At 39.8% G+C, this 23,867-nt stretch overlaps 1 protein-coding gene across 2 annotated transcripts in view; it reads right to left on the bottom strand.

Annotated features, from left to right (window-relative positions):
• Positions 1–8,772: 8,772 nt before the first annotated feature.
• The window catches only part of RAB31 (RAB31, member RAS oncogene family), a 63,932-nt gene continuing 48,837 nt past the window's right edge, over positions 8,773–23,867 (bottom strand). For both annotated transcript variants that reach the window (XM_068671641.1, XM_068671642.1), the window contains exon 7: positions 8,773–13,108. In XM_068671641.1, coding sequence (XP_068527742.1) covers positions 13,011–13,108 — 98 coding nt within the window. In that variant the 3' untranslated portion in view covers positions 8,773–13,010. The remainder of the gene's footprint in view (positions 13,109–23,867) is intronic.

The raw sequence follows: 23,867 nt of genomic DNA, 5'->3' as shown, positions 1-23,867 counted from the left end.
GAAGCCGTTAGGTTACAATATGCAGTTGGTACGCTGCGCACAAACAGGGACGCGCCTTTCAGACTTTGTTCTGGTGCTTTGATGGGTCACTTGAAAACAGGTATGAACACTTTGCAGAGACAAGGCTGGAATACACACAGCATTTTGCAGTGTCCTTCAAGACCACGTTTTTTGAAATAGCAGGGGATAAAAAAGCCTGCAGAAATCCCCATGTAGCAAAAGATGCTCTGAGTCAGATTCTCCCCATGTGGGACCTTTCCGTCCCCAAATGACCCACAGCCATCGGCCAGCGATCTGTCACTGTGCTGACCCCTGATGCTCCCCTTCCCTGTGAGCAGCCCAGCTCCTTCTGCCCCTCAGCAGATCCTGCCTGCACTGTGGGCACAGCAACTGTGTGCACCGCTCACCACCTCCCACCAGGAATATTCACCATTTCCCCCGCCCCGACACCAAACAAGTTACGGGAGTGTCCCCGTTCCCTCACCATTTTCATTCTGTGCCTACAATCTGATTGCAGAGAACCACATAAATAAATGTTTCACTGTTAAATTTGTAAAGTCATGCTTGCATATGTTTTGTGAGCATGCCTTTTTATACAGGCTTTAATAGCAATCACTATTTTATTCAGGTTTCCCGGCGTCAATTCTGCTTTTCAGAGGGAGACACAGTGGATTGAGACCCTTCTGCTCCCACTCCATCACCCCAAACCTACTTCTGTCCTATTTTGCTGCTTTTCTCCCCTTCCCTTCTCCCAGTCCCCGTTGCTCCTGCCCCTTTCTTCCAGCTGGCTGGCAGACAGACAGGCGTGCAGGCTTCTCCTCTCATCCCTTCACCTTCAAATGAGGCAGGTGCTTTTTCTCCTCCTTTGTCCTCAGTACAAGAAGAAGCAATTTAATAGAAATCACTACCAATTTAACAGAAAAACAGTCCTCCACAGCAAACCTAGAATCATTTTTTTCCTGTACCGGGCCAATTCCTTGCCCCCTTTTTTTTTTTTTCTTTCCCGAGAAAGGCGAATAGAGATGAAGAAAATGGAAGTCTATAGTGGATCAGAGCGTATTGTCAATTCATCTGCCAGCATCCCTTTCTGGGCCAGCACCTGCGGATTCAGAAAGGTACAAGTCCCACCACCAGCAGATAGGGGATAGTATCTCTTCCACATTGAAATTCATCCTATTTTTAAGTATTGACTTAAGGCTTTAAATACCAACCTTAAGATCTGAAGCAGATGTTAAATACCCTTATGTTGTTTTGGTCCCTTCATTGTTTCCTTTCAATTTCCAGCAATTTTTGTGTCATTTGCAGAGTTACCAGCAACGATTTTATGTTTCCTTCCAGATCACTGATAAAGACATTGAACTTCATTGGCTCCTTTGAAGCTGTTAATAACCCATTAGAAGGGAGTAGAAACATGCTGATATGGCTGCTAATTGGTTCTCAGAGTATTTGATGCAGGTAAATTGATTTTGCATAGTACTGGTTTCTTTACTAGATTGTCATGCAGGACTACATCAAATGACTTAAAATAATCCATGTCTACAGTCAATACCTCTACCTTAAGCAACTGCATTTTAGTCTCATCTCTTGTGGTTTGAATGCACCTATTTTCTGTTTAAAAAGATATTGATTAACATTATGGATGTTACTGTCTATGAATTAATTCCTAGTTGCTTCCCGTGCCTGTCTTTATAGTATTTTGCCCAAGGTTTAACCCATGCTTGTAATTATCCAAGCCTATCATATTTATTCTTTACAGTGCACCACATTCATTTTTTACCAGTCATCCGCAATTTCCCTTGTGCACCAATATTTGTTCAGAATGAATATGAATGGCTCAAAGAGCATCTCCACCAATTTTCGTAATGCTCTTGGGAGCATTCAGCCCTGAAGATTTAAATGTGTTTTGCTTTCACCAATAAACATTCTTTCACACATACAATTTAAGAGAAAAAAAATCATATCACTTCATTATTGCAATAGAAAAAAAATCCGCTTTTCAAAATGGCTTAGTAAAAACTGCTTTCTTCTCCAGAAACCATTCCTGGGGTGTATTTCTAAGTTTCACGCACTCAGAGGAAATAAATAAATAAATAAGTAAATAAAATTACTGCATTTTGCTCTTGTTAGCTATTCAGGGATGATACGATAGTGACAAAAAGAGCCGAGCTGGATTTCGGCTTATGCATCAGCAATGAAACTTTTAACCAAGTTAAGATATTGAATGTTCAATCTTAGAGCAGGCTAAGCCAGAAAGATGACTTTTTGGGGCAATTTTCACATTCTAAGCTGAGTTTCCAAGTCTGGCATGTAATCTTCAGTAAATCTTAGGAGGCTTGATCTTGATGATTTTGATGTACAGTAAAACAAGGAATTGCATCATTACATTTTTACAAATTCACATTTTAAATCTGAGAATTAGGCTCTTTCCTAAAAACTGTAGGCCACGAGTTCGGGAAAGCTTGCATATTCCAGTGACATTATGCATGATATTTCTTCGCAATTTTTGTCTTTGTATTTATTTGAAAGTGAAATGAAGTTTTAAATCTTCCGTTTTCTGTCTTTTAGAGGGTGAAGTGGATGTAGAAGTCTGAGTAAGTCCTTTGGGCCACTGGCTCAATTCAAACAGATTTTAGTAACATCTTGTTATAAAAGACTAGACAGGATTGTGGGCTTCGGGCCACATTGCAGCTGACTAGACTTCAGATCTGTTTCAGCCTGCGTAATGTAGATGGTTTCATTCTTAAACACGAGCAGAAGTATTTCACGTGGTGGGATGAACGTAACAATATCCAGCCATTATCTGACTACTTTTCTAGAAAGTGGTAGAGCCGCAGAGTTTACACGAGATGAGTTTAAACAGACATTTGTTCATTTTCCGTTTTTATTGTCTTTGTTACCTTCAAGCACATTGGGCAGCTAGTAAAATGCAACCCTTTCCTTCAACTGTGCCATCAGCAGCTACCACATAACACCACCAGGAAGTGAAATATCTGCAGTTGCCTCACAGGAAAACTTTGAGATGCACAAAAACACCCATGAAGCCTACTCTTGGTATGAGGCAACACTGAGGCCACTTGTGACACAAATGATGGAGTTGCCATGGAGGCCCGACAGCGTGCTAAATCAGAAAATTTTTGCATCATCTCATCACATGCTTTCTATGGCACGGTTTTGTATGAAATCAGATGGGCCACTTCTCTTGGAACACCTTGCTTACGTTTCTAGCATGATCTGATTTCTGCTTTCTTGCCTGGGGCTGCCTGGCTTAAAATACACATCAGAATTATCTAACACCCAAGATTTAGTTATGCCTTGGAGCACTTGCTAAAAGGAAGGAAAATATCCGAGGCTGGGTAGAATGGCAGGAAGAAAAATGTCTTTCCTCAAGCATCTTGGAGAATGGGGATCTCTTGTGGAAATTGTGGCACTGCTTCACAAAAAAAGCACAAGCATTCTTCAAAAGCAGACGTGTCAGAAGGCATTCTCAGTAACTTCAGGCTCTCCTGCACTTCCAGAGACAAGGGCTGAGTCATCTTGCCAAATTGCCAAGTAACCACTTTCACGGAGCTTTGAAACCCGTAGCTCCCAGACTTCCTCATCTCGCTGTCACCGATGTGATGCGAAACAGGCTTCTCAGACGGAGGCTCTCTTGCTAATCTGGTAGTTGCTTCGGGCCCTGTAATTTTTCTAACTGTATCTATCACCCAAGAAAGGGTGCAATTTTCTGCCGTGGCATGCATCTTTCAGTGGTGTGTGATTTGTAGTGAGATGAGGCGAGGTGTCTGAAAGACATGCCTGCTGACAGTGATAACTTGATGACTCAAGTCTTGTGGATTTTATAAGGCATCAATTTCCTCCTGGGAAAAATAAAATTAAAAAAAAAAAAAAAAAAAATCCTCCATTTTTATCTTCCAGTGATGGATGTTTTGTTATTGTAAAGCTTTTATACTCCCAGCAGCAAGTACTTAAGTACATACTACATGCTGTGGTTAAATAAGTCGATGTAAATCTACTTGGATAAATTTGTCACTGTCTTATTCTTTCTTCCTTAGCCTCCTCTGGAACAATTTGCCCTTTTCATGTAAAACAACACATCATGCCAAAACATCTTTTAGCTAGAATCAAGCTTCATGAAAAGCTGAACCATGCAGGCAGCAAGGCTACGTAAGTGCCCTGGGATGCATTAGCCAGTCATTAGTCCGAGGCTCCTGCTTCCTGACCTGTGTGTCATGGACTACGCGGGTGGCTGTCATCTTTTATTCAATGGCCTTTGTACTATGTAAATTCAGGCATAGCCACAGGTAAATGCATAGTATCATTTTTTTACAGGTGGAGCCTTTAGCCACCTGATGCACTCTTAATCTTGAATTTGTTTATGCTCATTTGTTGACCAGGGTTCCTAAGCAACAATGGTGTTAATGTGGCTGTGTCATGAAATGCATGTCTACGCACTTTGACCATTTATGATGTGACAGCTCTTCACCTGAAACCCAAATTTTCTGTTTCAGAGATCTCTTTCCATCTGTGTCACCTCAGTGGGGCTGTGACCAACCTCAAAGAGTATCTTCTAGGGTAGGACATCATCACTTTGTTCCTTCTTTCTTCTTCAGATTTTTATAGTCAATGTGACATTCTGGCCTTTTCAAAGAAACTATTTCCTCTCCAGAAATTTCAGCTTCTCAAAAGTAAAAAATAATAAATAATAACAATAAGAAAAAAACACTATGGTAAAAAAAAAAAAATCCAAAACTATGAGATTCCTTTTCAGCTATCTCTGTCATGAGGAAACAAGTTTATCTATTTAGAGCCTAAATCATTAGAAGTTCGTATTTCCAGCATCTCTCCAAAGTCTTCTTTGTAATCAAAACCGCCAAGAAATAGAGTCACTGCCATTAGAAACTAGTGTTAATAAGGCTTCTGTCCCTCCTTCCTGTGACTACCGGGAGAACTATTTTAGTGTTAAAGGTTGTGTCGTAGGAGGAGAGCTGGTTAGGTGCCAATGGGAGGTTCAGATTGCCACCTTGAAAGCAAATCTTCCCTGAGAACAGAGAATGAGTGTGGTAAATCTCAGAGGACAAATAGTATTTCTAAAGGGAGTGGTGCCAGGAAGGCTTTTTCATTCTTATTTTGATTCCTGAATGTCTTAAGAAATGGCACAGAAAATCTAAGTATTTATTTTTAATGTCTTTCTTTTTGAGGGCTCTTACTAGATTCCTACTACACACTTTATGCTTTTTAGGTAAAGATTTACAGGGCAGAAACGTAACCATACGATGAGTGATGAATGCAGACAGGAACTTGGATAGTTGGTAGTAATTCTAGGTTTGCTGATCGCTTGATTTTTTGTGGAGCTAGCATATTGAAAAGGGATTTTAAAATCACTGTGTCATCCAGGTTGCATCCATTGCTCTTTAACGCTAAACTGCTCTGAAATCTCCTGACGTGTATTTATCAGCAAAGCAGCCAGGTTCTTTTAAGATGACAAGAAGCAGGGATTTCTTTTATAACGTGCTTAACCTACATTTCAACCCTATTAAACAAGCAAAGAGAAACCGGAACTATCCTCATTCATTTTTTATTTATTTACAAAATCAGTAACGGCAGTGCTATCACTTGCCCCCAAATCATGTTATATTGCCAAACAGGAAGAAATGTGATGTCCGTTTTCCCCAGGAGCATCTCTTAGACTTGTAAGCTGACTTCCTTATTGATTGGCACTTGTCAATACACAATCAGAAGCCTAGTGATTGCCTCTCTCTTAGTCTGTAACAGGTCATTTCCTTAGAGTACTCTACTTGCTGTAGGGGAATACAAATTTAGTTGTTAGGTATTTATCTTTTTATTTAAACATGTATTTTACTGCAGTGAAGGGAGCAGGAATGGCATTGACTACGTAAAATAAATGTGAATGAAATGGACTTCAGTGGAAATGTATTTTTGTTTTCTAAAATACCTGGAGAGTGGGAATCAGAAAGGTTAAGGTTCTCATCATCAATTAGGTGTCTTAAAGAAATTTCCAAAGATGGAAAGATAAGGTTCGGGCTCTCAGGGAGGCTTTGGAAAAACAAGGTCAGCACTTTTCAAAGAAAGCATATTCGTATGAAATACTTCAGGGTGTCTCAGGGATAAAAATGATTTCTGACTGGAGTAATCTAAGAGCCAGAAAAAAAATAAATCCTTCCCAAGCTGATAAATTTTTAATACCTAAGCAGAAGCCTCAAAATTCTTTTCCGCTCTAGTGCAGGACTTTTATGCACTGATTAATGACATCTTATTAAAAACTTGTTAATTGCTATGACACTAAATGCAAGTCAGTACAGGTTTATTGCACTTCAAGTTCTGCCAGTGTGTTATCTTTGAGCTTTCACAATAGCTGTGTTGCAAAACAATTTGAATAACACTTCGGCACTTTATCTATTGAAAACACATGATTGCGAATCCTAATATAATGAGCATGTCTTCATATTCCTACAAAATTCATAGCGGTGATAAGTGACAATGCAAACTAATCTGTATCAGGACACACTTGGTAGTATCAGAAGCATAAAAATACAGACATTTTGCAATGAGGACTTTTTTTGCAGAGCTTAATTCAGAGAGAAGAAACCCATCTGAAATTGATTTTTCAGACAAGCTGTATTATGCTATGTTATGCTATTACTTATTCCTTCTCGCCTTAACCTGCTAAATGTGGTCAACCATTGATTTTACAGTTTCTAGTCAGGAGTTATTTTTGAACAGTGAAAAAAAAGCAATTATTTTATATCAAACAATGAAATTAGCACTGCTCCAGCTGCTAAATAGATCTAATCAAAAGCAGATCTTATTAACGGTCAAGAACACCATTAGACATGAATGCATCCTATTGTTGTAGCTGGGTCCTTAGGGAGTAACCTGCACCAATTAATGGAGGGGTTGGCACAAATACTTTCAGCCACTCTGTCCTCCCGTGAGTGTTTTAACGCTTTTAAGAAAATTACTCCGTAGCCCTGTGTAAAACAACATCAAGGAGGGAGAGAAAAATCTCACAGCCTCCTGTTTTCCTTTCAGGGAAAAGAGGTATTTCACAAATCTGATAGTAGCCTAAACACTTTTGCAGATTAGGTGAGGGGGTGGAAGTATGAAGTAGATACACAGACTATTTCATCAGACTTACTGTCCTCATTTCAGAAGAGTGCTCGAGAGATCACAGCAGGGTGTCCTATGATGCTCTCTGCAGAAAGACTGAAGCTGCATTAGGGGAGTTTTTGAAGCCTGTAACATCAAATAGTTTTTCTTATGTACCCTGAGACACAACCTTCAGTTTTCAAAAGGAAAGCAGAGAGGGTTTATTTCCCAGCCAACTGTACAGTTCCCCCCTCACTGCAAAATAAAACTACAAACTAATCTAAAGCACTACAAGAATATGCTCCCAAGCCACGTGAAACCTCCCGCTGACAATGCAAGGACTTGTTGTCAAAGGGCACAACTCCCTACATCGGCAGGAAAAACAGCATTCACTTCTGATTTTCCAACACACTGACAGTAGTTACAGGCAGCTTTCTTAGGCTTCCCTTGAATTATGTAGAGAATCCCAGCACAGCCAAGGCTGGCTGGGCCCTCTGGAGACCCCCTGCCCCAGCAGGGCCACCCAGAGCAGGGTGCCCAGCACCACGGCCAGGCGGCTTCTGAAGGTCTCCATGAGGAGACCCCACGGCCTCTCTGGGCAGCCTGTGCCAGTGCTCGGCCACCCGCACAGCACACAAGGGCGGCCTGGGGCTCAGAGCCTGTGCTCGCTGCCTCCTGTCCTGGCACTGGGCACCACTGAACAGAGCAGTTTATGGTTATGTACCTGGGTTCATTTTTATTTTTGAATAGCTGGAAAGAGACATGTAATTTTTCAACGTGATTATGAATGCTTTAGCGTGGGGAACAGATCCTGCTGGGTATCTTCAAGTGGGATGTAAACTCACAGCCTACATAATCCCCTCTGAAATACTGGTTTCTCTTTGCATAGATAAATGGTGGCTTTGGTCACCTGTTACTTCTTAGTCACCATGGTCTTGTAAGTCAAGATATTGATTAAGTTTTCTTACTGTGCTTCTCGTTTATTGGTGTGCATTGAATTTATCATGGTAGTTAGAAAAGCTTTACTCCAAAATCCTATTTTCCCTTAAAAAATAAGACCTTTATTCATGGTCCTCATCATTGTGGTAGTAACCTTAAATCTCTGAATCAGACAGTGCAACAAATTCAGGTGAGTTTAAAGGCCTCTTGAAACAGTAGCACTAAGAAGTATGAAATACTGCGTACTTCTTAAGGGAGTGTTAATTCCTAAAGACACGCTCAAGGGGCATCAATAAAAAGTAAAAGAAAAGTTCCACCAAAAATAAAATGTACAAAAGAGTTATGTGTCATATGAGCCATACTAGTCACCTTTACTCTTCCAAGTGAGTGGTAACCACAAGCCCACTTTTTCCTGATAGCCACTTGTCTAAATTTCCACGCTGGTACTGGCCACTCAGGTACCTCTCTTCTAAGGGGTAAGTCAAACAACTTTTGGCAAAGGAATCTTCAGGTGCTCTTTTCCTGTTTTTTGAAAGCCCGGCTGAGCTCCAGGATCCTCCCAGAATGTGTTCAGCTTCTGCTAGAAGGCCAGTCCACTCACACACAGTTTCAAGCAGCATTTTAAATACCCGTTAAACAATCTGCAGATAGCCCTTTTTCAAGAGCAAATGATGTGAAAAGCAGGACATACTTTGTTCTGCTTTATTGAAACCAGACATCCCCAAATCAAAGGTATTTAAAACATTTATTAGCATTAATCACTGTAGGTTAAATAAAACACAAAAACTACGTTTTAGGGCAAAAATATTATTAGGTATGATACAATTAATATGTAAAACAGAAATTAAAGTATTAACAGATTGCAGCATCCTATACATGAAGCGAGTGGGTCCAGCCCAATCAAAGCCCTTATATAAACAAAACAGAGAAAAAGTACTTAGCAAGTGATTTTAAACTGACAATTTATCACTGACTGTGGTTTAAATAATTAAGGGTAGGATACTAAAATACATCATCACCGTACTGAAAAGGTCTGATTATAGTCAGGGTGCTCTCATTATATCTAGTCATGCTTATCATCACATGCCATGAAGGATTAGTGAGAAGACAAGGGATGATAGATAACTTTTCTAGTTGTTAACGTATACCCATGTTATATTGTAACACTTCAGATAGACCTGCTGTATCCTGTACAAAAATAATTGGACGTTTTTATTTTCGTCTTTTTTTTCCTTTTTTTTTTTTTTTTAGTGCAACTTCAATACTTCTGAGTCCCAATTCTTGGATAATAATGGTGTTTTGTAGATTTCTCAGTCTGTAAGACCAACTTTTTCTATAATATGCCATTTTCATGCATAAGAATGGCAAGTCAACAATTGTACCTATGTGTATCTCCATCTTCTTGCTAACCTTCAGCCTGCAGCTTTTAGTTCCTAAAGATGAAATGATCATTAAAAAAAAAATGTACTTACAGAATACAATGTGCAGTATATGAGAACCAGACATAGTGAAAACACTACATGTCAGTATAGCAATATAAAACTGTACTTATATACACACAGATATGCAAAGCATATATGAAAACTAGTTCCTTTTCTTTTTCTTTTTTTTTTTTTTAAACTTGTTCATGACTAGCTGGAAAAGCAAGTCACCCACAACTGGACGGTCACAGCCTTGAATCATGGTGCAAACAGACTCCACCAAGCATACTTGGCACTGCAGCTCGTGTTTCAGTCCTGCTGACAGCTCTCCTGGGGAAACCAATCTTCAACAAGTCCAGCACCAGCTGGCCAGTGAAGAACTGCAGCACTATTATTATTATTGCTATTATTATTATTATTATTATTATTAGAGCAGGTCAGCTACAGATTTAAGTGTTCCTATACAGTAATTTAGCCTTCAACCAGCCATTAACTACTAAGGAATTATGGTTGCTGCTGAAACTTTTGACTCAGAGCTTTTTTTGTATGTCATTTTTCTGGCTGTTTAAGAATGGTGGTGGTACTTTCTGAACAAAAAAGGCAACAGAAGAAAGCAGAAATCATGAATTTTACATTTGAAAATCACGATTTTTGAAACCAACCATTCCCCCGTTTGAAGAGGCAGGTTAAAGCTGCATTTCAGCTTTGACAAACAGCAGATAGACAACATCATCATTGAATGCTGGCCCTGTCTTCAAAGAATATGCAAGAAACTATACAATACAGTTGCTTTATATTTTCACCTGTGATTTCAGAGCTGTCCACTGAAGCTTACCGTAACCCAAATTTCAAGAACTTACTTGATGAAAATCCTTATTCATTTAAGATTTCCTTGACTAAAAGCAGAATAAAGTAATTTAGATTTGGCCCACCAAATGCAAAAATACCTTTAAGCCTACTTCGCTAGCATTTGAATATTAAAATCTGCCAGATATCCATTGTAACAATTTCCAGCTCTACACTATTTAAAGATGTAACTCACAAACCTGCAGTGATTCACAAACAGCTCAATGGCAGCTGTGAGAGCTGCTTGTTCAAGACAGTATCTATTCCACACAGACCAACATTAATTGCCAGTTCCAGCAGAAATTCAGACTACACCAGGTACTTATAGAGTTGTCTTACAAAGTTTTCAGACATCTCAAGTGGGGTTTAATGCATTCTGAGATGTCACATTACAAAAAGTAAGATGCCATACAGATTTATGAGAAGTTAACAAGTCAGTTATGCGTAACTACTATACATTGAACTAAAATTCCTAACTTCTTCTAAAACGTGGGCTAAATCTTATCATGTTTTCTTGGTAACGGGTCTAGCCTTTGACTGGGTTTTACTTGAGAATCACCAGATCTCTTGCAGTGTGAGGTCACAGATCCCATCAACTACCTGAATCTGTGTTGTTGATCAGTTTGATATTTCTTTAGCACTGCAGGCCTGGTTAACCACCCCTGCTTTCCCGTAGCTGTGTGGGCTTCCTCAACAGCTCAGGGAAAGAGCCAAGCACCCTGTGCAGACGTGCTTATACTGGGATGGGATAGGAGGGTCCCTAAAGGAGCCTGTCTCCCTCCCCATATCCTCATTGAATTTTCATGTGAGTGATGCTGGATTATCTGTAAAATACTTGCTGCAACTAAGCAGTGGCACAGGTCTTATATCAACACAGGTGACATAACAAAGTTTACCCTAAATATCCTTTCTCTTGGTAGCTCTTGTGTCTACGTGCATTATCCAAGGACAAATTTTCAAGTACAAAGTTCTTTCAAAGGAATCCAAAATACCTGAAACATGGAGCATAGGTGAAAAAAACAATGCAGTTTAGATTCTTCGATAAGAGCAGGTGGGGAACAGCCCACCTGATGTTAACTATTTCAGCCCTCTGAAGAAAAGGAAATAATCCTGTTCAGTATACCCAGCTCTGGTTCAAGCGCTAACACTTACTGCTATTTATCAAAGCAATCTCACAACCTAGCAATAAAGTCTGTTTTTATGCATAAACACAGAAGCCCAGCTCTAGCCTGTCTGTTTATGATTTATAGCAGGAAGTTATTTTTCTCTTTTGATTACTTTTCATAAGGCCCCCAACAACGTGCGCTGAGGTTAACTTTCCTAGTAAGAGAACAAATGAATGCTGAGAAATGCGGCTGGGACTCTGCTTTTGAAGCCTGTTTTCCTTACCCTAGTTCAGATTTCAATTTGAATTGATGAAGAAGAGAGAGCCATAATTTATCATCTCAATCACACACATTCATAAAAGATGATAAAAGATGAAAGTGGAGAGCACATACACTTTTACAATATTCCCAGTACATAGCCATCTACTGGATTTATTTTTCCACACTGTATTTTTTCAAGTGCATTAAACTTCAAAGGTATCAAGCAATGGGTCTTCCAAACTGCATCCCCGTGCTGGTGAAGAGACTATTCCACAAATGAACAAAATTGCATTTGTAAGGCAACATTCTACTTTGTTTTATTAGATTTCAGCCTTTAAGCCCAAATTATATGGTGCTTTCTTAAACCATTTTTCTACAGAACTGCCATTCTTCAAACAGCCTCAGTGAGACTTCTTGGGGTGCTGAGGTGAGACAACGAAGGAGTCCTCCCAACTCACTGGGGCAGCACGGTGCTCTTTTAGAAATAAAGAAGTGGAATCTTTTAGCAGAGACAACTTCAGTCTGGGACACAGAATTGGAGGAAACATGGTAAGTAACAGAGGTTAAACCGGCATTTGTGTTCTCTACAATTGCAGTGATTAATAAAGCCTGTGCCCTGGAGAAGAAATCATTTCAGGCAAAGCGTAGTGGCTGCAAGTTCCATTCTTCCTGGAGCAGTGAGAACTGCATGGGGTCCAGCAGTCTCCTTCATGACGATTCCTTCTTTCACATACACAGCAACCTCATGACACAGATTTTGACTTGTAGCTTGTAAAAATTGCACTCACTCATCCTTTGTATCCATTTTTCTAATTAGCAAATTCAGTCCAGTTCTTGCTGGCATTTACCAAATGCAGAAGTTGAAGCTACAGATTTAGAAAAATATGGAAGCAGAGTCCAGCTAGCAAGATGGCAGAGAAACTGTAAGCCAAAACTCAGGTTTTATGTGTTTTTGCACCCTATTTTTACACAGAAAGCTCTAAAGACATGCCAAGTCCACTTTGCAATGTAAGAAGAGAAGTTTTTGTAGCAAATCTACAATTTAAAATATAAAAGGTTCTTTTTATTAAAAAAAAAAAAAGTCAGTGGCTTAAACAGAGAATCAGAATTCTTAAGACATTGTAATTTTGAGAGGATTTTCCAAGTAAGTTTTGCAAAATCACTTTGAAGTAAAGCTTTCCACTTCTGGTCCTTGCATTATTACTCACGGGAAGTATTGAAATTACTGCTTTCAAGATAAGGAGCCACATCACCGAGATCATGAAGTCCTTTCTCAGTGAAAAAGCAAACGGTGTTGTTTTTCAAGTAAATCTCAGAAGATCAAGTTGGGTCAGCAGCACCGCCTACCCGTCTGTGAAGTCTGCTTTCCAAGTTTGATTGCTCCATTGTTACCATTTTCATGAGGATCTAAGGGTGGAATTTGCCGACCTGAAATACATGAGGAGACACAGCGAATTCAATTTTCCCAATGTACTAACAACGCATGCAGATAATTGGATGATTTAGCTTCCATAAGAATTACATCTGTAAAGTTTCACCAGAAAAGAACCATCTTCTTTGTACCTTGAATCTTTTCCCCTTGCATTTGCTTATGAAAGGAGGATGTTTTAACATTTTAAAAAGACATATGAAATACGGCTATCAAAGAAAGCCCTAAGTACACTGAAATTGTTACACATGGATTTCAAAAACTTATCTTACTTAGAAATTCACAACTAAGATGCAGAAAATTCTTGGCTTTCTCCTAATTCCACTTAAACATGAATGGTTCTAGTTTAACAAGATCTTGACACTCCTAAATCTGCATGTCATTTAGTCCTTGTACACTAGAGCTTTACAAAGTACTGTAATTAAACACATACTGCCTATACTTGGAAAAGAAAAACAAATCTGTTCTTATTGAATCCCTCTGTCCTTCAAGGGGTACCTATGTCTCCAGGGATGACAGCTTTTATTAATTAACAACACCCATCCCCAGCTCTCCTGACTTCTTAATAATCTTAAGGGGTGATTATTTTAAGCATCTGCAAGAAGTTCAGCCATCACAGAAGATGTAGACATCTCCCCCAGGGCATAAAGCACTGATCCACGTCTCTACCCTGTGTCTCGTTAGTACTGCTGCATCTTTGGTCTAACTGGCTTACCTACTCATGGACAACATACCATAATATGCTCAATTATCAGAATTGTAAGAGGAAAAACAAGATCTTCCCAAGTCCAACCCTGGTCTCTGTCTTTGGTCAGGCCTGGCTTTTCCATTACACCTACTGTGTCATCTCTCTTTCAGTATCTCAGAGGTTACAGTCACGATAACTTACTTTCTCGTTACCTTGTGGATTTGCTGGATTTTTTTTTTCTGAAGCTGAATCTAGATTCTGTGAATTACGCCTGTTTTTACTCTTACCTGTGTTAAATAACAAGAGTCAAAATATTTAATTGTTGTTATATGACACTTCGAGAACATAAAGGCTCGGTGAACAGCTGATCATAATTCAGGTGGGTCTTAAGAGTTCAGATTTCCCCATCCTCTGCTGTATTTATTCACAGCTCTCTCTTTCCAAATATTCCATGAATTATTTATATACGTTGAAGCCTGAGTCCTGCAAATTACCTGAGGGTGGTGGCAATGAATTAAAACCGTTCAGGTAAAATCCAATCTCAATGAAATCAAACAGCAATATTGCATTGGTCAAACTTGTCCCTAAATTACCTTTGGTCAAATCCATCAAAATTTCATCTATCTTGTTCAATCATTTCTGAACAGGAGTATTGTACAGCAAAAGTGAGACTTTTGGAGCAGACAATCTTATGTATTTCTACAACTGAATGAGAGGACAAAAATCCGTCATATTACTAAGGTAAAAATACTGTATCTGGTCCAACATAGTAGGAAACAAGTATCTTGAGGGCTTAAGCACATATAAGCACTGTCATTACAGCTCTGAACTCTACTTTAGGTTAGTAAAATATCAGCTTTACACCCTGCATACAAGCAAGAAATCTAACCATAATCTAAGTGCCCTTTGGAGGTAAAATAAAAAGCAGAATAGGTGGTGAGGGATGTTAGGATGTCATCAGTTCTATCAGCTTTGTTTGGAGACTGTCTCCACTAATTCGTAAAAGCTTTAGAAATCATGAAGAACATATTATCTGTAAGAGGCTTTCCAAGAAGATAATGTTGTCATTTTAGAGACACACCTACCATTTCCAGGTAAAATAAAAACCTGCCCATTTGTCCCACAGCACAATGTAGCTAAAAACAGTTGGAATCTATGGACATGGTTTCCATAAGATACCATTAAGCAAACAAGCCCTAAACACTTGTTTCTTCTAACAGTAAGTTGGGAAGAGGAGAGCTCTTACAGGCAAACTAGCTTAACTTTTGTTTTAGAAGTCCGGATTAAACACTTATTATCTCTGTTTCTCATTCAGTATTTCATAGTTTTTATAAGTTTCAAATCTTTTCTGTAGCACTTTGATGGTATGCAAACAAGCAGGCAAGCTTATCTTTGGAGCAAAAACATTGTAAGCTTCAAGGTCGGCAAACACTTTGGCCAGTTCAGGGCAGGACACCATACACGTAGTTAAGAATCACCTTGGTTTGTTTCATTTCTCATAATGATTTTTTTTTTAAAAAGTAGATAAGAGATACCAAGCGTAAAGAGAAAAATCTCTAGGCATAATATTTGCTGATTAATTATTCTGGGCTTTGATCTTAAGTACCGTTTGTCATTAACCACTCATGTTTTCTGCTGTTTCGATATCCCCCCTTGAATTCAATGCAAGGAAATAAAGTTTTAAACAGCTTAAAAGTTTACAAGTTTGAGTTTTTTTGGTTGGTTGGTTGGTTGTTTTTTTGTAGGTGAGTTTGCTCTCACTCATTATTTCTCCTATTACAACATTTGTTAAGCCACTGAGTTAAATCATTTTAATTTTAGTAACCAGACTTATCCCTGCTCAAGGAACTTTTACCATCTGATGAGGAGCTGACAGGAGTAACTCTGCTGGAGCATGAAGCTCAGTCTAATAACTAACTGGGAACCGGCTCCACAGCAAACGATATGGTGATTCTTCACTAAGGGTCGTGGGAAATGGTATTAATTTTAGAAAGCATGCTTTCATTACAGAGCAATGGATCTAGGTAATAGGAAAATAACAAGCCAGAAAGCTGTGTGGCTGATAGTCTCCCCCTGGGCCTCCTTAACAGCCAGTCTCACAACCACACTGTAACAGGGAAAGGTTTACGTTGCAAAAGAACATGAAGGATTAGCAGAGAAACGCCGAGCCTTCATCTGCATTTGGTGCTTCTGAAACAGCTCAACTGCTATTGCTACCTAAAAGGATCATCGTCATCTCATGTTGTAACTCAGCTATTGATAAACATAGCGCTAATATTGCTGACACCAACATGGTCCAGCTGGCCCTGAGTCAGGATTAATAGAGGTTATAAACTGAATTATTTTTTTAAAAAAGTATATACTAATTTAAAAGTATTTTTCACTAGCATACATAACTTCTGTTCCAGAGAAAATTAAAAAAAAAAAAAAAAAAAAGATGCTCATCTACCTCTACCTTTTATAACCTACAGCACTGCTAACGTATGCTACTTTCTTCATGCAGTAGACATCAGATAGGAGCAGTAGTGCCCCAACATTTGGCCCAACAATTCTCTGCTCAAGAAATAAATAGATTAAGACAGTTCCTCCTCAGACCAAATATTGCTCTGTTAAGACTGAGTTAGCTCAAAAGTTCTGTGGGATATGGAACTCTTCTGTTGCTTAACTGAACAAACTAGACCATAAATCAAATACCTTTTCCACATTTTACAGAGCAGGACACAGCCAGCCAGCTTACCATTTGACAAAAGAATACCAAGCACATGCTTTAGGATCCCAGATGAAATAGGTGATTAGAGAAAAATAGATGTGCATACATTTATCTAGGAACTGGTAAAAGGGGGAACTTCAAGATTCATTATTAAATCATTCTGCTAGAGGCAATATAAAGCTCCATACGGTTCCCATCACTGACACTTACATGGAGTCAAGTCTATTGACTGTGATTTAAATTAGATTTTGCACCTGCATTAATTATGTAATTACATATTTTGATTTAATTTTGCTAATGTTTAGGGCATGTTTCATAGATTATTTCATGCAATGAAATTGTTGGCAAACATTCACCTCTATGCAGAGGCCTTGGGGTCCTCCATGATCTCATTCCAATAAGCACATAATCATGTATAAAATAATAATCATCACAACAGACTGCTCAAGGTAGGATTACAGAAATATCAAGGTTCTGAAGTGAACTTCCCAGGTTAACAGGTGGGAAGCACTAAATCAGCTGTATCTCCCCCTTTCTGGCATGTCTGAGTTGGGCTGAGGCAGTCCAGAATGAAGGTCAGGGTCTTCTCCAATACCTGGCTGAGTTCCAACTCCTGCTTTTGAATCTGAGATTTGTAATGCAAAGAGATTAATTGGCACTCTGGGAATTGTGGTTCTGAGAGTGCCAGAGGCAAAGGAAGGGAGGGAGGGACAAGAGGTAAACAAAATAAGAGGGAAGAAAAAAGAAAACTGGAGCAGGAAGCAAGAGAGGCAAGAGGGACTTGGTGACAGCTCTGCAAGAAGATCTTGAAGAAAGGCAGACGGGGATTGCTCTGCTGCAGCTGGAAGCATGACGCATCATCACAGTAATAAAATCTGCTCTCTTTGTTCCTTTTTGAATGTGATGCTCCAGTTGTAAGCGCTGAACAGATAGTCAATTAGTGAGTGTAGGAGAAAGGAAAATGGATGTGACGTGATCAACCTTAGCTGCCACATCCAAGTGATGAAATTCAAGCCCAAAAGAAGCCCAGTCCTGTTATCTAACAGAACTGCAATTCTGCTAAGGGTAAGAGGCAATGCATTGTGGTGCTGCACTGTGGCGTTGTGCACTTCTCCTACCTTTTCTCTTTCTGAAAACGGTGTACAACATTTGGGGGGTGGAGGCTGGAGAAAGGGGAGATTTCTGTTAGGGTAGGACATGAAATCCATCTCACTTGGCTCCAGAGCAGCAGCCTAATGGCTGCCTCAGCTTTCTGACAACGTGCTTACTGCGGCTCACCTGAGAAAAGCTGGGCTGCCCAAAGTACAATAGTTAGACAGTGGCCAGAAACTCCTCCTAAAACTGCTAGCTGTATCAGAGCAAGGTGAACCCCTGCAAAGTACAGCTTTCTGTAAACCATATTAGCAAAGCCAGCCATCCATGAATGCAGGGCAGAATGCAGCAGGCACATCTTACCCAACAGTTTTGGCATTTGCATATGTGACCCTTTGCGCATTTGTAGGACTTATGGCAGTCACACCTCTTATCTCCCCAAATCCCTTCATCCTTTGAAACCAGTTTCACTGGTATGTTAGAATTTCCCCGTGTCTCTGATGTGGGTTATAAAGTTTGGCCCCGTAGTCAGTCTCTATTTTCCTCTTCTCACCCATACTGCAGTGAAGCAGAATTTTCCCAATTTATGGAGCTGACAGCTGTTTACTTCATGCAGTAAATTTTCATGCAAGGTAGCACACATTTACAATAAAGGACATTGCATAAGTAAACATTGTTAGGTAGCAATTATTTTAATACTTCTAATAGCATATCTAATAGCATCTCCAAGATTGTTTTTTTTTCCAAGCAAAAGGATAAAATTGTGACATTCAAATTCTTGCAAGGGGATGTGACAATACTGTTCATGTAATCAAGATCACCAGAAAAAAAAAAAAAAAAAGACAAATCTTATATGCATCAAAGTAAATAACAGAAAGCCTTTAATTAATAAAAAAGAAAGACTTTGATTAATAAGAGCTCCAATCTTGAGTTGAGGTCATGCTGTAATTAATTTGTGTCTGTTTCAGTTTACTGATTTGGTTATGTTGAAAAGCTCCCCTATGGTTGGAGAGAATTCCAAGACCTTACAAGTTTAAGACTAGTCCAAAGGCCAGTAAATTTTGCCTCACTAATCAAAATTTTGAAAGCAAAAGGAGAAATAATCCTATAACACAGGGACCATAAACTGTAAAGAATATAATCTCAAATCTTCTTCCATCTTTTACAGTATTGTGAATATCCCCCACAAAAATTCAGTTATGAGCTTGGGCTATAGCAAATCACATGCCAAAAGTGGCATGAATTTCACTGTAGCATAAAAGTACTTGATTTGCTTAAAATGTCTTTCACAGACCTCTCCACAGTAGTTCACAGATCTCTGCCTATCAAAAGATATCATGATGAAAACCACACAAAGCTCTGCAGTTGCCCACCTACAACTCTGTTCATGTAAGTAAGGCCATTTTATACATTCCTCTGCAGTCTGTCAAGTATATGAGTGGTTAAACTATAAACTCTAGAGGGTCTTTTTTGTTGTTGTTGTTGTTTTTTAATCTCCCAGTATTTCTAGGAAACAAGTATTTGGGTTACATTAAATATTCAATATATGAGCTGCTGGCAAGGCATCAGAAAATCAATAGCTTCATATGTGTATAACTGAGCATTTACCACATGAAAGGTTGTATCCAGAGACAGAAACTCTCTGCTCTAATTAGCAAGTCTACTCTAGGAAGAACTTTCTTCTATGGATTGTTTAACATAAGCCTGTCTCATGCTCTTAGTACCACCATCAGTAAGACTGGAGTGTGATAACAGCTCTTCACAAGCCTTCTGCAGCGAAACCCCAATAATCCTATTCCTCATTTCACAGAGGATGCTGAAATGCTCCAACCTTGGTTCCTTTGGTAGCACACCAGCCCCTGTATTTGCCAGACTTGAAGAAATAATGCACACCCAGAGTTTATTTGTCGCTTAAGCACATGGCTATTTCCTATTTCATTTGGCTAGGTATTCTTCAGCAGCTTACTTGTCCCACTGCCTGTTTACCTTTGGACCTGCGGAGGCGGAGGGCTGTTAACCTGGGAGGTACATCTCAGCTGGCATTTGCAGGGGTGGCTTTTATGTAATCTTCTCTTTCGTATCTGGGGCACCTCCATGCTCAGATAACAGGCAGTATACACACACACACACTGAAGAGAAACAGCTGGGTGTGTACTAGATTTGAATAATGTAACGAAGGCTTGTTTTACTTGTTAAATGAGCGGGTGTTTGAAAATTACAAGGGTGTGATTGCTTGGGAAAGCTTGTTTAGTCATTTAAAACCTGATGGGTAAGCTGCCTTCACAGGCACAATCAGCGGTCAGTGTACTGCAGTGTACCCATAAACAAGAAGGGACATACAGACGTGGTGTGACCCAACACACATCCACAACTTTTACCACTATTTTTAAATACATTCCTGGCATTTTTGCCGTTGCTGAAGTCTATACAAGTGGCGAGTTCCCAGCATCTCCTAGGGCTGTGATTCTTCTAAGGCTGGGAATCAAAACTTAATTAGCAATCACTTGCACAGACGCTTATCTTTTAAACAAAACAAGAAACCCTAACAAACATAAACAACACAACCACTGGAACACATGAAATAAATATATTATATATAATCATAATGTATAATCTTATATATATATAAAAATCTGAAACCCTTTTGATGCCAAAAACCTTTCAAGAAAGTCATCTGGAAAAATTTAATCCAAGCAGGGAATATATGACTGTACTAATGACATTCTTTTCTTGTTTACAGAGAAATAAGCAGCCACGTGATGTTTCACAATCACAGCAAGCCTTCAGTCAGGCGCTGCTAAATGTAATCAGGCTAAGTTGACTGGCTTGCCATCTGAAATCACAGAGGTACAAGAGACAGCCAGGAGCTGCATTTGATTACGCAGCTCGGTGAAAACTCTCCAGCACAGAGGACACCCGACTTTGCTGACTCTTTTGCTAAATCTGCATCCCCAACTTTATTAGCCTAAGTATACTGCCTGCAGAGTCCCTGTCCCACCAGAGTTGCCCCACTGTCAAAAATCAAAAGTTTTTGCAGGTTCTAGTCTTTCACACCTTGTACTTTCATGTGAAGAATTAAGGATAACATATTTGTTTTGAGGCTCTGCAACTAAGACATACCTCAAAGCAGTCAAATACTCGAATCCTGAGACTTATCAGAAAAAAAAAACTTTTAAAAACAATGCAATATAATAACTTTATGGAGGTTACAGACAGATGACTCTATTTATAATTTTGTCAAGATTTATCTGGTTGTTAGCAAAACAATCCAGTTTCCCTTTTATTTTCCACTTTCTCTTTATCATTACATGGAGTAATTTTTTCCCATTATACTACTTCACTCCATTCACAATGTTTCCCCTGCAAAAGAGACAGCTGTTATCCACTTTAGAAAGCTGAAATGGTTATGCTCAAACATCCTTGGAAATATAATATGTAAGCCAGCAGAAGGTAACTTTTCAGATAAATTAAAATGTAGTCTACCCTTTCTGTTTGCTGCATCTATTTTGGGAAGGCTTTTAATGGAGAAATTCTCCACACATGTTGGAATCTCCTCTTCAATGCAGACTGCAAAGCAGACAATACATTAAGGTAGTATACCTACAAGAGCCACTCTACACAGTAGCTGCTGCCTCTGCTATGGGGCTGGGGAGCTGCACCATGCCCTTCTACAGAAGCACAGTGAGAAGGGCAAAATCTCTCAGGCAGGATGAAAGCCTGAAACCCAAAGCAGCAGCAAGACTTACAGGACACCACATGAATGAAACTGTCAACAGGGTTGGAGCCCCACAGAGGGGCGTCATAAGCAGAAAAGGCAGAAATGTTGCCATGCAACTTGGTCCAAAGACAGGCTATTTTTGAAGTTGCAGCCTGCTCACTGGAGCCCTAACTACAAAGACTGAAGTGGTGTAACACATCAGAAAGATATCCCTTTACTCTGTCATAATCATACTAATTCATTTCTCCTGCTAGCTAAGCATTTTTCACTTGGTTTTCACTGTATTTCTGTGAACACATACGACCAAATCTCTCCTTTCTCTCCTCTGAGCACTTGATAAAGTCACGAGTACATCCACTGAGACCTAATATTTCTATATATAGAAATAATTGCCTGTGGTATTAAGTGCACTTGCCTGCTTATCTAGTTCATACGAAATTCAATTTAGCTGATTTTCCTCATCTAATATACCCATTATTAGGGGCAGTTCATGCTGCCAGCTGCAGCGCTGCCTATCAAAAATGGAAACTAATTATCTAATTACGTGGCAAGGATGAGTTCCTCCGCTAGAACATTCACAACCATCAGAGACAGGCAAGGAATAAACTATCACAAGGAAGAACCGGTTCCTCCAGACAGCCATGTTACACATTCGCCCTTTTTCAAAGGACGTAACAGAAAGGTAGACGTATTCTAGGAAAATCAGTTCTCATTGACAATTTCGAATACAACCCGTGCAAGCCCAGCAATACTTGAACAGGCAAAACATAATAGATAATACCAGCTGATTTATGAATACATGAAGGGAAATAAAATAAAGACCTTAGAGAAACAAAGGTGAGGTTGAGCTGGACTCCTATTGACTAGTCTCCTAGGCCTCTGCACCCCCAAAAACAGGATTCAGGGAGAGGAGGAACCACTAGTGATGAAAGAGGATCAAGTCATGGAACTTTTAAGAACTTTCAACCCCTACAGGCCTGAGGGTGCACAGGGAAAGAGACCCAATGTCACTGCAAAGCTGATCTTTATGATCTCTATCATATCTGAAAGGTTTGAGACATTGAGGGAGGTCCCCTATGACTGAAGAAAGGCAAATGTTACATCTCTCTTCCAAAAGGGCAAGAATAATAAGCCTGGGGTCTACAGGCTGGTAAGCCTCGTTCTGCTTCCTGGAAAAACATGGAACAAATCCTCTTAGAAGCTGCTTCCAAGCACACGAAGGTAAAGGACATGAACATAAACATGAACAGGACCACTCAGCATGGACTTAACAAGGGTAAACCATACCTAACAAGCCTTATTGCCCTAAACGACAAAATCTTGCTGGATCTGTGATGAGGGGAGAGAACTAGATGTCACCCTACCTTGACTTCAGCAAGGCTTTCAACATTTTCTCCTACAGCATCCTGATATACCCAAGTCAGGCTTTTATAGTCTAGATAGGTAGACTATTAGCTGTGTGAAAATTTGGCTGGATCATCAGACTTAAAGACCACTGGTTAACAGTATGCATCGTCCTGTAAGCCAGCTACAAGTGGAGTACTTCAGGTACCTTGCTTAACATCTTTTATTGGTGACCTGAAGGAGAAAAAATACACACCTACTCCAAGCCTCAAGTTCAAAGGTGCAGTCAATATACTTGAGGGCAGAGCTGCTGTTCAGAAGGCATTAGGCTAGAAGGAGGAGTGAGACAACAGGAGCATTATGTGATTCAGAAAGGACAAATGCCAAGTCCTTCATGGGGAAAGGAAGAGCCCCTGGCTACAAGACAGGCTGGGGACTGGCAGCCCAGGGAGAAGCTCTGCCACAAAGGACCTGTGGGCAGCAAGTTGAGCACAAGCCAGCAGTGCTCCCTGGCAGCAAAGATGGCCAACAGCATCCAGAGTCATACCAACAACACCTAAGCCAGTAGGATCAAGTGAAGTGTTTAGCTCCCCCTAGATAGTGTAACACCTGCTGAGTAATGCATCCAGTTTGGGGCACCACAACCTAAGAAAAATGTTGGCAAACTGGTGTGGCAGTGGCCAAGAATTGAACCAGGGTAGGTTCTGAGTTGATACGGGGTGTGGTGGAAGGAGAGGGCCATGCCACTGTGAGGACTATTTAAGTACTGGATTTGGCTGCCCAGAGAGATTGTGGGACATCTACCCTTGGGCGCAGCTGGAAAAAGGCCTGAACAACCTGGTCTAAACTCACTAGCAAGTCTGTTTTGAGGGAGAAGTTGGACTGAAGGTCTCCTGAGGCCTCTTTCAGCCCACAAGGTCCTGCAATTCCCCCCACTCTTAGCCAGACTCAAAGTGGAATTTGTAGGACACAAACTGAACCAGACATTTTTTCTGATCCTTGTAAGGAACGTCAACTTCATCTTGTTAAAAGACTTAGAGAGATTATTTATTTATTTATTTGCTTGGTTTGTTTTTTTTTTGTTGTTTGTTTTTTGTTTTTAAATGGATTCCACTGCAATGACTGTTTTCTACTTGTTGTAGCCCTCCAGGCATATTTCTCAACATTTATGTTTTTATCAACATGATGATAAGATCAGCAGTGTCT

This window comes from Anas acuta, chromosome 2 (genome assembly GCF_963932015.1).
Source record: "Anas acuta chromosome 2, bAnaAcu1.1, whole genome shotgun sequence".
Taxonomy (NCBI): Eukaryota; Metazoa; Chordata; class Aves; order Anseriformes; family Anatidae; genus Anas; species Anas acuta.
Note: the sequence above shows the minus strand (reverse complement) of the source record. Positions and strands in the feature narration are given on the sequence as shown.